Source organism: Trachurus japonicus, chromosome 21, assembly GCF_045865225.1.
Source record: "Trachurus japonicus isolate A0001 chromosome 21, Traja_1.0".
NCBI lineage: Eukaryota > Metazoa > Chordata > Actinopteri > Carangiformes > Carangidae > Trachurus > Trachurus japonicus.
The window spans coordinates 22242637-22256932 of NC_140927.1; the positions used below are offsets into that span (position 1 = coordinate 22242637).

At 40.9% G+C, this 14296-nt stretch overlaps 1 protein-coding gene across 31 annotated transcripts in view; it reads left to right on the forward strand.

Moving 5' to 3' along the window:
- Nucleotides 1-13542, forward strand: part of lmo7a (LIM domain 7a) — a 49513-nt gene extending 35971 nt beyond the window's left edge. For 4 of the 31 annotated variants that reach the window (XM_085765789.1, XM_085765790.1, XM_085765820.1 and 1 more), the window contains 17 exons: nt 333-494; nt 1415-1584; nt 1711-1774; nt 2064-2120; nt 2455-2496; nt 3351-3376; nt 4307-4414; nt 6328-6396; nt 6852-7210; nt 7422-7466; nt 8801-8856; nt 8983-9138; nt 9983-10157; nt 10367-10696; nt 12006-12114; nt 12588-12690; nt 12777-13542. In XM_085765789.1, the coding sequence (XP_085621915.1) occupies nt 333-494; nt 1415-1584; nt 1711-1774; nt 2064-2120; nt 2455-2496; nt 3351-3376; nt 4307-4414; nt 6328-6396; nt 6852-7210; nt 7422-7466; nt 8801-8856; nt 8983-9138; nt 9983-10157; nt 10367-10696; nt 12006-12114; nt 12588-12690; nt 12777-12799 (2054 nt within the window). In that variant the 3' untranslated portion in view covers nt 12800-13542. The remainder of the gene's footprint in view (nt 1-332; nt 495-1414; nt 1585-1710; nt 1775-2063; nt 2121-2454; nt 2497-3350; nt 3377-4306; nt 4415-6327; nt 6397-6851; nt 7211-7421; nt 7467-8800; nt 8857-8982; nt 9139-9982; nt 10158-10366; nt 10697-12005; nt 12115-12587; nt 12691-12776) is intronic. The other 27 variants (XM_085765795.1, XM_085765798.1, XM_085765823.1 and 24 more) reach the window with 22 other exon arrangements.
- Nucleotides 13543-14296: the final 754 nt, after the last annotated feature.

Sequence of the window (14296 nt, forward strand, 5' to 3'; positions counted from 1 at the left end):
GTTGAGCATCTGTCACACAAAACTGAACTGTAAATATGAGCGTACATTTTCAGATCAAAAACGTGTATTGCTTTTGTTAAACTTTAAAGATATTTCAAAATTGTTCACATGTTACTGTAATATTGTCACTGTAGACATGTGAGGCCATAAACCTAAAACCATGGGAAGGTTTTTCTTGCTGTTTGACGAGCACTGTGTCCCATCATGTCTCAGTGTTTTATCCCTAAAACAACAGTATATTGTGCAGTGTTTCTCAAGTAGTAGTAGTAGTAGTAGTAGAACTGGGCCTGTTTCCTGCTGCTGACACCCTCTCCTCCCTGTGTCTGGTGCAGGCAGCGCCGCTGAGATGTGTCAGCTCCAGGCCGGAGACGAGGTGCTGACAGTCAACGGCCAGCAGGTGGCAGAAATGAGCTACTTGGACTGGAAGTCCTCCATGGAGGAGGCTCTGCAGGAGGGGAGCCTGGTCATGGATGTTCGCCGTCATGGCAAGAACAGTGAGTCATCTGAACACTGTGCATCTGAGTGTGCGTGTGTTTCTTTTGTGTTTGTGTGAGACTGAATTAAACCACTTTAAAGGTTGCATTCCCGGAGTGACAGTACTGCTTATGCTGCTTGCGTCGCTAAACACTTTTGACACCTTAAATTGGTCCGTAAACTATTGTGAAATGATCCATGAATGATCTCATGACAGCTAAATGGTGAAGGACCTGTTAGGACCTGTTTTTTTTCCTTTTTGCATCTGATAAGGGTGGAGTATTACTGTGCGGACCTTTGTTGTTTTTCTACATTTCTATAGTTTTTTTTCCTTGTGTGTGTTTTTCTTGTCCTGTTTTTCCATATTTATTTTCTTTTGTCCTTGTATTTATCCTTTTTACTGCCTTTTCTGTCCCTTAAGCGTTCCTCTCACTCTTTCTGTGTATCTCCATGTGGTGTTTTCCTTGTGGAGAACTAACCCGGTTCAGGTGCCATGGTCCTATGAGTGCGCTGTTTTCACAGTGTTAGTGTAACTGGCTTACTTTGTTCCAACTACGTCAGTCTCACCTTATAAAAGTCATAAACCACCCAGAGTGTCTCACCTGCACTAACACACACAATACTGGTTAAAGTAGTGTAGCGAGGTCCAGTGTTTGGGAGTTGGGAGTTGGGAGTCAGAAACACTGTGTGGGTTTTTAAAAGCTTTAATAGGCTGCATGGCTGGGGAAGGTGGGTTCTCTGTCACCCCCTGCTGCTCTCTATAACAACACCATAATGGCAACCTTGTCCCGCTGCTTATTAGTGTTCTTTATGCAAATAGGCATTACAATTATGTCTGTTGGATTTCACATGTAGAGAACTACTTTGACAAAAAACAAAATGCACAAACTCATGTGGTTTTATGTGCATACATATTTGCCACTGCATTGTCTGCGTGCAGCGTGGGACAGAGATCAACCTTCCCTGCCAAAAAAAGGCCATAAGACCATCAATCTGACCAGTATGGATCATCCGGTACTTCTAGGTTCCCCTGATCCAACCACTGCAAACAAGAGCCTGGATTTCACCTCGCACATTTCCACGAAAGAGGCCCCCGCCAAGCCAGTCATTGTAAGTGACCCATAACTGCTCAGGTTGACTCAGGTTTGATCAGCTTTTATCCCTGCATTGTTCCCAGTCCGGGGCTTTTTTTTTTTTTTTTCTAATGAGTGGACACCCTGCCATGTCGCCCTGTAGGATGTGGCTTCAAACGGAGTTAATGGAAGTTTCCGTGAGGCGCCGGTGACCATGAGGAACAAAGGTAAACACACAGAGCACACAATCAGAAAGGTTATGAAATTGATCCTGATGACTATTTCTGTTCTGGATACAAAATACCACACCAGTGGGGAGTGCGAGCTTGTTGAACGCTGTGGGAAAATGACTTTTTGAAAATGTATTAATGGAAATTTATATCGGCAAAACAAGATTGATACATCTTTGTTTGTGTAATTGATCTATTATACGTAGAAGGTTGTATCATCCCTGGTTAAACCTGTTTATCTCCTCTAATGTGCCTCACTCTATGTTGTTCTCCATTTCCCATGTAGAGTCAGAACCCCTTTCTATGAAAAACTTAAAACGGAGGTCAGAGTTTTTTGAACAAGGTAAAAAAAAAAAGAAGAAAAGAAGCACTGGCCGTAGAGGGGCGTGATTTCCATATTGATAACTATGATTTCTCTGTAATCTGTTGGCTTGGTCCTCTGTGCTTATGTGTCGCCGTATTTCCCAGATTTCCAAAGGGATGTATGCATGTCTGTTTGTTTTTTTTGTTTTTTTTTATCAGCCGCATCCTCATCTTCAGTGCATAAGGAACCTATTACCAATTGATTACCATGTCTGGATGATAGAAATAGATTCCTTTGTGGGGCCTTTTTCCTTTGACCAGTCGTGTCTGGTGCCAAATCTTAACCCTTGTGCTGTGCCCCTTCCCTCCTTCAGGCGGCTCAGGGTCCAGTGTCAGTGCGCTGGTCTACCTCTGTGGTAAACGGGGTTGAGTGTGCAGTGACCTCCTCACCTTACACTTGGTACAGTCTGACATGCTGTTCAAACCAAATCAGTCTAGTGCTTTAACTTCTGCCTCCATGAAAACCTCCAACCAAACCAAACGAGCTTGGTTGGATGTATTTCAACATAAAAAGGAGGGATGAAAAGTAAGAAAACTTAAAAGTGAATATGAAAAATAGTGTATAAAAGGAACATAACCAGGTCCAAAGGCTGCACAGGATGTCAGACTCAGTGCCAGTGTACCAACCACAAATACAAATCTTTAAAATCCTGTTGTATTTTGTGGTGTTTTTTCTGAGTGGCGTCCAGACTTAACACATGGTTACACTTTTCACTTTGCTGTGCATGAAGTTTAAAGTGTTCCTGTTGCTTTCTTGGCATGTTTGCGTTGAAGTGGCTGTTAGACTTTTACAGACTGGCTACGCCGTTCTGTTGTGCCTCTTATGCATGATGATATGCTGATGCATGCGTTTTTTCTTTCAATTTGTTTGTCCTCACAATCAGTTTATTGATTTTGTGATTCAGAACTATCAGGCTGGCATCCAATGTAAATGTCAACAAGTGGGTGATGTTGAATTGAGAGAATCAATGTGACTGTTGTTGCTGGAGGCTTGTTGAAAATATCAATTACTGTGGCTCTTGAATGTCTTTTTTCATGATGAATTGATACTCAACTTAAAATGCAAGTTGATACTTTAATAAGCTTTTCTATATACTCTGTGTTGATCTGACACACGGCCTCAGGGTTCACTCGTAGATCAGCGTTTTGTTTCAATGTTCTGCCTGTGCGTATGCGAAGTATTGACTGGATGGTTTTCTTTCTCTTCAAGGAGGATCAGAGTCTGCAATGCCAGATGTGAGTATACACTATAATCAGTGCACTGTGTGTTTGCTCTTCTAGCGTCTTTTAAAGCAGATGCCCACAGTTAGAACAAAGCTCAGATCAATTATTAAACACCTCACATGGTTCACTTCAGAGGCAGGTTCACTCTGCTTCTTAAGCCTTTAGTCTCCCAATTACTCCTGTGTGATTGCAGGGAGCCTTCCTTGTAATGAATTTTTGAAAATGGATAAATAAAATACTCAGGGGTCTGAGGATAGAGGGCGTTCTGTGTTGTAGAAGTCGTAAAGCCCACTGAGATAAATATGTGATTTTTTGGCTTTATAGATACAATTGACGTGACTTTGCAAAACCAAATGTCTGCTGTGATGCAGTTGTATTATATAACAAATACAAAGAGTTTTGTTGTAGCTAAACACTATAAAACAGCATTATTAAATACTTGATTCATCATTTATAGAATATTCTTCCTACATTTGAACTTATCAGTATGTATAAACACAGTTATAAATGTTTAACTCATTCATTTTTGATGAATAAGACAATCCATAATAAAACATCTATTAATACACTCGCTCATTACTTAAACATGAACCACTGACATCTCCTCAATATACAATCATTGAACACATTAGAAATGAACCTATGCAAGAGTTCAACATGTATAACTGTGTTTTATTACATACTTATTCATATAAAAGTATAATGAATGTCTCTTAAATGATGAATTAAGGATTTCATATTGCTTTACTAGTGTTTAATAGTGTGTAGTTATTATAAAGTGCTACTGAGAGTTACTCCCAGAATGAATGAATTAATGTATATTTGCAGTTTCACACTTTAAAAATCAACATCAGAATCAGAAGCAGGTGGAGGTGTTAGAAAAGTTACAGGTAATCAATACTACTGTAGGTGCGCCAACTGACTTGTCTGCTTTGTCTTCAGATACCTGTTCCTTCAATCGCTCCTTCCTCCAGCCGCTGGTCTTGGGATCCAGAGGAGGAGCGCAAAAGACAAGAAAAGTGGCAGAAGGAACAGGAGCGCCTCCTACAGGTACATACAGGCAAACTTCTGTCGCAAAACTCAGTTCCCAATTTATTAGGTACTCCCAGTTTAAAAGGTTTTAATGTTCAGTTTTTGTTGGAAATATTCTCAAAGGAAATTTTAAATCGAAAGCAACTGGACTTGGTTATTTGTCTAGGATATTTGTCCAGTTGCTTTCGATTTAAAATTTCCTTTGAGATACTATCTGGACAAATGAAAATATGCACAGGCTTGTTGGAAATATTAATAAGTGGTGATGACTCTGTTGTTTCTGCTGCTCTTAAATTGTATTTTTTTAAACCAGATTTACAGCATCAAAGCAAAAACTGTTATCAAGTCATAAATAAAGCAAAAAAGACACTAAACAATTCAACAAGGAGACTCAATGACAGAATACAGAAAAACTGAATGCACTGAAGTAATAATAAGGTTGTTGAATAAAAGTCTGATATAAGTTTAATAGCTATGTTTTTATACCGTGTATTATTTATAGCACGTCACCGTGTTTTCTGAGTCTGACTCTGAGACTAGGACTATTTATTAATTTGTAAAGAATGTGCACAGTATTTTGATATTTATTCTGCACTCACTGATATAACCAGTGTGAACAAAATGAAAGAAAGACCAGTCATAATAACACGGTACAGTTACAACCCCCAAAATGACCAGCTGACTCAGCATCTCTCTGAAAAAAAAAAGTTTTATAATTATTGTACTAGACTGCAGTTGGTTTAGATAGATGTACCTAGTTAATTGGAAATGTCATCCACTCATAAAAACTTATAATGCTTAACGAAGCAACTTTCCAACCCACGTGATCTGAAATACCCATCTGGAAATCTGCTCTGCGTTCCCTCAGCAGCACAGAGCTCACATCCAAAGAGTCAATCCCTAATAGGCTCAACACAGAAAACTTTAGATGGCGCTCAGGCAGCAGAAAGTAAAGTATTTGTCCAGTATCCAACGTAAATGTAGTAGATCCTGTCAAAACATGTTTCTTGAGGGTCTATTTTTGGACGGAGATCAAAGGTGTCCAGGCAAAGCGCTGGTGTAGCCGGGAAGCCTTGTTACTCCTCCAGTCTTTATTCCCTGTTGGATAAACGGCCTGATTTCAGGATGTGCCAGGGAGACTTCCTGCCCAGGGCGAGCTTCTCTAGGTTTATCAACTTTCAGGATGGTTAGGTAACATGTAGGTGAGCTTGGAATTATCTGAAAATAATACAGCTACAAAGTCACTGTATTCTTTATGTTATTACCCCGGCCTCCTGCTGCGCCGTGGCACAGTATGATAATATAATTACCATCTATTTACATCTATTTTCATTTTGGTGTCAAAACTTAACCATAAACTAGAAAGCCTGAAATAAATATAATTCAAATAAAACTGTTACTTTATTTAAACCCTTAAAATTACAGTCATTAATGATATTGTCTTATTTGATATGTGACTCAAAACCGAATTTGATAACCAAAAATGCAGAATGACTGTAGAGATAATGATGCTGGCACTGATATTGAAGTTACAGAGGCACAACCTTTTGTATGAAAAACATTGTGGAGCTGTGTTGCTGCAGTGACATGTGAATCTTAAAGGGATACTTCAGGTGTTTGGTGGGAGGGTTGTGTGTCATAGTCATGAATAATCAGTGTATAATCTGCAGTAGACTCTGCCAGCAGAGCTGTGTTGTTGTGCACGGGGACAATACAAAAAACATGTTTTCAGGCACTTTTGAAAACACCCACCAAAATGGTCTGTTTACATGTTTGCTTGCTTCATCTTCAGTGGCTTATCTTCCTGTAAAAAAAAAAAAAAACAGCACTTTCCCTTCCTCCGTTCCCACGTCTGGTGTGAATGGTGCTTTTCAGCATGTCAATAAAATGGAATGACCTCTGACCTCTCATTCTATTTCATTTCCACGCAGGAGAAATATAAGCGTGACCAGGAGAAGCTGCAGGAGGAGTGGCTGAAGGCTCAGCAGGATATTGAAGAGGTAACAAGTTAGAGAGTATTAAAAGGTGGCAATAAGTTCTGACTCACAGGACTAAAATATATAAATGTATCCAAAGAGCTTTGATAGTGTTGTTGATGAAAATTGCTATAATTTTGAAGCAATTACACAAGCAGCCTGTGGTTTTTCTGCCTTTTAATATAACAGGTTCTCATGAAAGTGAGTAAAAGCGATAGCGGAACAATGTCCAGTCATGTGGGTGATACAGGACATGCAATATGTGTCTCTATCCTTTCAGTAAAGTCTTTTCAGCTTTTGTTACACAAAACCTCCCCTTGGGAATTTCAAAACACTGGCTGGTTTTTCACCACAGGGAATGACAAGAGTTACTTCATCTTTGTCGCAGTTCCTCCTGAGGGTTAATTGGTGTCTACTTAGTTAATGCTATCATGTGTTTTTAACGCTTCCTCCTTTTTGTTCTTTGGTCCGTCTGGCAGCCTGGGAGCCTGGAGGTGAACAGCCACAGCAGCAGCCCGCACTCACCCCTGTCTCCAGTCAGTCAGCCCACTTCCACTCCCTGGGAGGAGGAAGAGAGAAAGAGGAAGGAGGAGCTGGAGCGCCAGCGGCAGGCAGAGGAGAGGAGGAGGAGGGAGGAGGAGGAACGCGAGCTGCAGCGTCTCCAGGAGGAGAGGGAGAGGAGAGAGAGGCAGGAGGAGGAGGAGAGGAGGAGGAGGGAGGAGGAAGAGCTGAAATGGCAGAGGAGGAAAGAGGAGGAGAGGAGGCAGCAGGAAGCTGCAGAGCAACAGCGCCGAGAGCGGGAGAGAGCCTTAGAGCAGCAGCAGCAGCAGAGGCAGTGGTCAGTAGAGACGCTGCTTCGCCTGCACACTTCACTTTACTTTGTCCTCCTCTGTTTGTCCATCCTGCTGATGATAACCCACTCACATGTCTAACATCACTGCTTTTCCGTCTGTGCATTAACATAACTGCAACTAATGAGTTTATGTGTGCTTTGTTGTCCAACCCTGCACTGTAACCCATCTTCCTCTGCACGCTGACTCTCACCAAAGGGCTGGTGCCTCCCATGTCCAGCCTTCACTGTCCTATACAGACAGGTCAGTACAGGAGAGTGTATTCATCGAACTGCACCTGCAGCCAGACTCCCAAAGATATTGCTTCTTCTTACACTGAACTGATCAGCCAGTGGCAACAACCTGCTCTTACATGACATATTTTTATGTGATCCATAGTTGCTTCACAGCCTGCTTTAAAAAACAGTAATACGTAATAACAATGTCTGAGAATGACTATCTCATATAACAGTATTTCAGCATGAAATTACATGAATAAGTCATACTGGCAACAGTTTATTACAGCATTTATCAGCAGTACAATACATGAACCACCAGTAGTAACTGGTGTATAGTTGTGGCTGCTACATTGATAGAGAAATGAATGGCAATATAAAAAAACACAGTAGGTTAATGATCCCTGTGAGTAATTATATTAGCTGACAAACACTGTACATTACTAACACTTCAAATGTTCCTGTTTGTGCTTGTGTTATAAAGCTGTAGTTAGATGTTTGTATGCTGCCTGCAGCCTCTAAATGCTAAATACAGGGGTCAAGTGAAGTGTCACCTGCTGTCTTGATGAATGTTGCTTTCACATCAGCTTCTACACATTTTCAGCCCAGAGTTCACCTCTTCTGAATTCTTAACATGATTCTCTGCACCAGGAATTATATATTGGCAACACAGTTTGTTCTTGACTGAATCTCACCGATTACCGACCCTGCCAAAGCAGCTAACACAAACGTACACTCCTGCCAAAACATCGACGCCAGATTTGAACAAACACGAAGAATTCATCACTTAATGTGTCATTGCAACCTAAAAATACTAACACGGGATGGCATTACAGTAGATGCATAATTTCACATTATGAATGTCTTTGAAGCAGTAAGTCGTGTTTTTCTTTCCCAGCGTCACGACTTTACTGAATAGTTGCCGCGTCCGGGCGCTCTTGCTGAACACATTTGAAGCGAATCATTCCAAAGAAAGTCTACAGTAAGGTCATGAAATTGGAGGAGGGTTAGGTCTCCAGCTGAGATTGGAACTGCTTGTGATTGGCCTGCAATCAGCAGTTCTTCTATATAGTAAGCATTAAAAAGGGGTTTTCATTGTGATATTTGACATCAAATTGCTTGTTGCTGTTTACAAGAAAAGGAACGGGCTGTCAAATAATCAAGGCACACAGTTTAAGTCAGAAATTCTTTATTATTGAGGTTATGTGAGTAAAAACTGCTCTTACTAATGGTCCTCCCTTGGTATTTAGCTTGTTTTTATACATTTTGGACTAATATAAATGTATAAACACAAGTTTATAAAATCTAAAATGTAATTAATGTATTAATTTTTTGATTATATGCATTTTCTTTGTCTCACAGGGCAAAATCCAAATCATCCCCCCAGCTTGATGAAGAGGAAAAACCACAGAAGAAAGGTGAGTTTTCTTGATGTACCTGAAGTCCTTTCGACTTAGGCTTGTGTTTCTCTTCCTATTGACTGTTTTATAAATGGCTGCGTACACATGTTGTTGAACATATATGTGGGTGGTACCCTGCTGTAGGTTTTTATATGCAGCCGGGAGGTATGGCTCAGCGGCTGCTGGAAGAGCAGCTGAGGAGTCAAGACAAGCAGGCTCGGCGTGAGAGGGCTGCGTCAGAGCTGGAGATGGAGAGGAGAGAGATCCTCAGTGCGATGAGATACAGAGAGCCAGAGAGAGGTGGGCTCGGCCCCCAAAGCTCCGCCTCAAAGTTTTAATCTCAAAGCCAATCAGTCAGCTCTTATTTTGATCTCCTTAATGACCCCATAAATCAGTTTGACTTCACATCAAATCCATGTTTGCCTGCCAGAAAATTACATTGCAGTATGATTTCTCTGAATATGCAATGCATTTTCTATGCCGTGATGTAACTGCGTTTAAAAAGAATTGTTTAATCAAAGGCGCCATAAAAAATCAACACTTGCTCCCGCACTCACTTGAAGCTCTTTTATTTAGTCATGTAGTCAACATTTCGGTCTACTGACCTTCATCAGGACCCAGTATTTTACTTCTGTTGTGTGACTTCCTTTTAAGCACACTCATGCAATTAACTGATCACAGGTGTGTGTGGTTGTCTGAGGAAGTGACATTAAAGACAGGGAGAAAAACTTAGAGCTTGACACATTCAAACATTATCCATTTTGGACCGCAATAGAACATATGTAGTAATATATAGCAATAGTAGAAAAAAATCAGATACAAATATTATTCTCACCAACATCCTATATATATACAGGGGAAAAAATACATAATAAATACAGACTGACCTTCACTCTTCACAGAAATAACATTAAGGTTTCAATCATGTAATGATAAATAGGTACAAGTAATCACACATTCATTCATCAATTAATCAAAGGCGCCAACAGATTTATTCATAATAAAACTTGGAAAACATATCAACACCATCACAATCTCCCTCTTTCCATCCTGATTTCTCTGCCCGTCGCCTGTTTTTTTTTACTTCCAGGAAACTTTTTTTTCAAGCATAACTGTTTGGTTTATCTCTCCTCTCTGGGTGCAGTGACGGGCGGTGGAGCAGGTCAGCAGCCCCTGACGCACGCTGAGCTGGAGAGGCAGCAGATCCTGAACGAGATGAAGAAGAAAACTCCGCTCCTCACGGACGGCAGCTGGATTCGCCAGCGCTCCGTCACCAGCACCGCCACCAGCAATGAGAGTGGCATAGCACCCATGCGCAGGTACGGTCCACTCAGCATGTAAATAGTATAGTATGTGACAGTGGTGGTTAATTTAAAAATGAACACATTTAGCACTCTGGCTATCGCTCTGACTTTGTTTTGTTAAAATTGACTCAAACTAAAATCAGCCACAGGTAAAGTGGTAGCCAGATGGTTTAAATGTCTTTACTAACCGGCTAACGTGGGCGTGGCATGGGTTGGCTTTGCAGAGGCGAGTCTCTTGACAACTTGGACTCCACCTACAACTCGGCGCGCTCATCATGGACACCCAGAACCAACTCTTACGCCCCAAACTACACCCGGCCCCACTCTGCCCTCTCTGGCAGCATTTACTCTCACGGTGGTGGTGGGTCTGGGGCGCAGCGGCCCGCTTCGTCTACCCTGCCCTCCTCCTACTCGATGGGTTCCCTCAGAGGCGCGTCAGCAACCCCCCCGCCCCCCTGGGCCCGGCACACCCCCTCCCCTTCAACCTCCTCTCCATCACCCACCACCTCTCCAGAGCCCATGTCTGATGGAGGGGCCGCTCAGCAGCGGAGCAGGTAACATCGACACAGTGCTGCTTTGCATAACGTTCCCAACAAGCTGACTCTAACCTGTTAACTGGTGTGTATTTGGTAGTAAAAACATGGTACACTGCAAAAACTCAAAATCTTTCCAAGAATATCTGTCTTATTTCTTGTCAAAATGTCTAATTTCTAGTCAACACTAATCTCTTTCCACTTAAAATAAGACTCATCACCTAAAAATTAACTTGTTTTTAGATCATTTTCACTTGTTTCAAACAAATTTTCACTTGAAATAAGTAGAAATATCTGCCAGTGAAAGCAAGTTTTTTGTGCTTGAAATAAGGAAGAAAAACTTGCTCCACTATCAGATTTTCCAACTTATTTCAAGTGATAATATCCTTGAAAGAAGTAAAAAGTGTCTACTTTTTATGTGATGAGTCCTATAATGAGATTTGTTTTGACTAGAAATGACATTTTGACTAGATATAAGACAGATATTCTTGGTAAGATATTTGAGTTTTTGCAGTGTAACACTGGTGGTGGACAGGCAGAGGTGGTAAAGCGTATTTAAATTATTTTTGAATGTACATTAAAATGCGGTTTGGTAACTTTTATGTGCCATATATTCACCCTTCACTATAGATTTACAGGTACATCATGAGGCAACATCTTAGCATTGATGTTTGTTTGTGATATTATGAATCATCGTGTTGCTCTGAATTTTTTTCAAGCATATCATAATACATAACACACACAGAAAAAGTTCAATAAAAACAAGTTACCTAAAGCAGCTATTTGTGAGTTTTGCTATTGCTACAGAGCTAACGTTAGTATTAGCAGCTGTTTACTTCCCAGTCTAGAAATAATGTTGTTAGTGCAGCAAACCTTATTCCTTAATCCACCAACAATCTGACTCTAGCTAGCATCACAGACTAATCATTTTCCAATACCGAGTCACAGCAGTGTTCAGTCTGTCCTGAAGAAGAAAAGCTTCTCAGAGCTGTGGACAAGACTGATCATTAAACATCTGTTAGCATTCACTATGCAATAGCAGAACTTATAAATTAGTTCCTTTGAAGACATTGTTTTTGACGACTGGACAATCTGATAACTAAAACCTACACGTTTTAATCGAGCTTCCGTTCCACTTCACCAGTGGACATCTTTGGCCCACATCTGAAATTAACATTCATAACAAAACATCAACATTCATGAGGGAAACAACCAAGCAAACAAATCATTTATTTATCAGTTTAACCACTGTTTGTGTTGTTAACATTCATGCCTGCGTCGTGCATCTGTGCTTAGCTCTCATATCACAGCTGTACGTTCTGTAATCCAGGTCAGTCAGTGGCAAGAAAATCTGTACGTTCTGTGACATCCCGCTGGGGAAGGGAGCGGCCATGATCATCGAGTCCCTTGGGCTCTGTTATCATTTGACCTGTTTTAAGGTGAGAGCTGGCCTCCCGTCGGCCTCGGAGCACACCTGCAGCACGACTCAGCCGATCCTCAAAACTAACAACATCACTCCAGACACCTCTTTTCTCTCTTCACTAACCTGGCAACTCCTGGTGAACCTCGAGGTCCTGATTCCTCAGTGGCTGAGCAAAGTGTGTCTGTGCCAAAAACCTGAATGTCAAACCAATCAACCCCTCACTTTGTTTTGCTTCTACCTTCGCCTCACTCCGATTGTCGATCCTGGTATCTTTGGTCTTGAGTTTGGTCTCCCTACTGTACCTTTGAATCGTCCTCCCTGCTCATCTTTGTATTGTGACCTTCACTCCTTTTCTTCCTTGATTTTCTCCCTCTGTATGATCAAAGGCTTTTGGTCCTGTCTTTCCTCATCACTCCGCCTGTGCACCTCAGTGTATTTTTAACAAGTTGAGTAGCTCCTTAACGTTTACCTTTCCTTGAACTTCCTCAGTGTATCGACTGTAAGTCTGACCTCGGAGGATCGCAAGCTGGGGCTGAAGTCAGAATACGAAACAAACAACTCTACTGTAACTCCTGTTACATGCGAGTCAAAAGTAAGACCTCCATCAGTCTGTACAGTATTAGGACGTGTCGTTCTTGTCGTTCCTCAAGTGTAACATTGTTTTTTGTTCTCTCGTAGCTGGCCAGCCAACCTCTATGTGATATGGCTGTACTCCAGCAGATTGATGAAGAGACTACTTGTGACAACAACCCATGAACAATAAAAGTAAACAGTGATGCCATGCACAACTTGGTTTGGAAACACTTCAATTTTATGACTCTAGGAAACCGCCGTTTGATTCATTGATGAGACTCATGTTTGTGTTTTTACAGCGTGTGATTGAGAGGGTAAGCTTGCAAAGAAGTTATCTGCTTTAACGTGTTTATATCTTATTAAGTATTACAGCTGTATAAAGCGTAAGGGTTCTGCATGCACCAGAGATTTTAAATGTTTTAGCCATGAAACTAGTCAAGAGGTAAACTGACTATAAGATTACACAGGCACAGCTTTCTACGACCTTCACTGAGACATTTTTTTTTAGAGATACTGAGAGAGAACACTGTTGTTGGATCTTCTCCTCATCTTCATGCTTGTTTTTCTGCTGAATCTTGTGGTGTTAACATGTTTTGTTTTGTTTTTTCTGTCAACAATGGTGTTCTTGTCAAGCATATGTGCCTTTTCATTTGTAACAGGGAGAAGTAATTAAGATTAATAGAGGTCTTTCAACAAATATATATATTTAAAGAATCTGTCTGCTTGGATAGCACTTGTCTGGAGTTATCACATGATAGATGGAGGATTGTGCACAGAGGCAGGTTTCCATGTGGAGAATATATATATCCTACTGAATGGCATTGAGGAAAACAGCAACATTTGTAAATAAACTGACTAAATGCTCAACTTACATGGGTTTTATTTTTATTTTCTTTTACATTTTTAAGTAAAATTGCATAGTTTTTTGGAATGATATGTGATTCAAGGTTTTTCCTGCCGCTGTTATCAGACATCATTACACTCATCTTTCTCTGTCTGTCCCTATCATCCTCTGTTTCCCTGTAGTGCCACAGTCATAATGAAAGGAATTTCAATGAGCTCTTGTGCAAAGGTTCAGAGGACCTGCCTGCTCTGTATTCTCCAAAGCCAATTTGTCATGCATATTTCATTCAGTGTGCATGCATTACATTTGATTACACATTGATAGGCTATTCTGTAAATGTATTCTGTAATTCTGGTTGTTTCACGGAATCGTATCTGCATAAACATACACTGCATATTCATACCAGTAGGATCCATCATGAACGTTCACTTTGCAGCTCTGAGCTGTATTTGAACATCAAGGTAAGAACATTGTCCTTATTTCCCATAAATGGATATAAGCTCAACAGGCAATATATGGAAATAAGTTGGACCGAACATAAATTGGCTCAGAATTTTTGAGGTGAAGCACAAACAGCCCCTGGAGGCAGACATCTCAAATTCTTAGATTCCTTTTTTAGATTTTTCTTGGCGCTGTCATGGGAGAGAGAGATTTTAATCCTAATGCTTAGAAAACAAGCACGGCCTGAATGGCGCCGAGCAGAGTCGAGTGGCTGAGAAATATAAAACCTTTCGGGATATGTATCCCATCTTTTTCCCTCCAAAGCCAAGGCCACAACCAA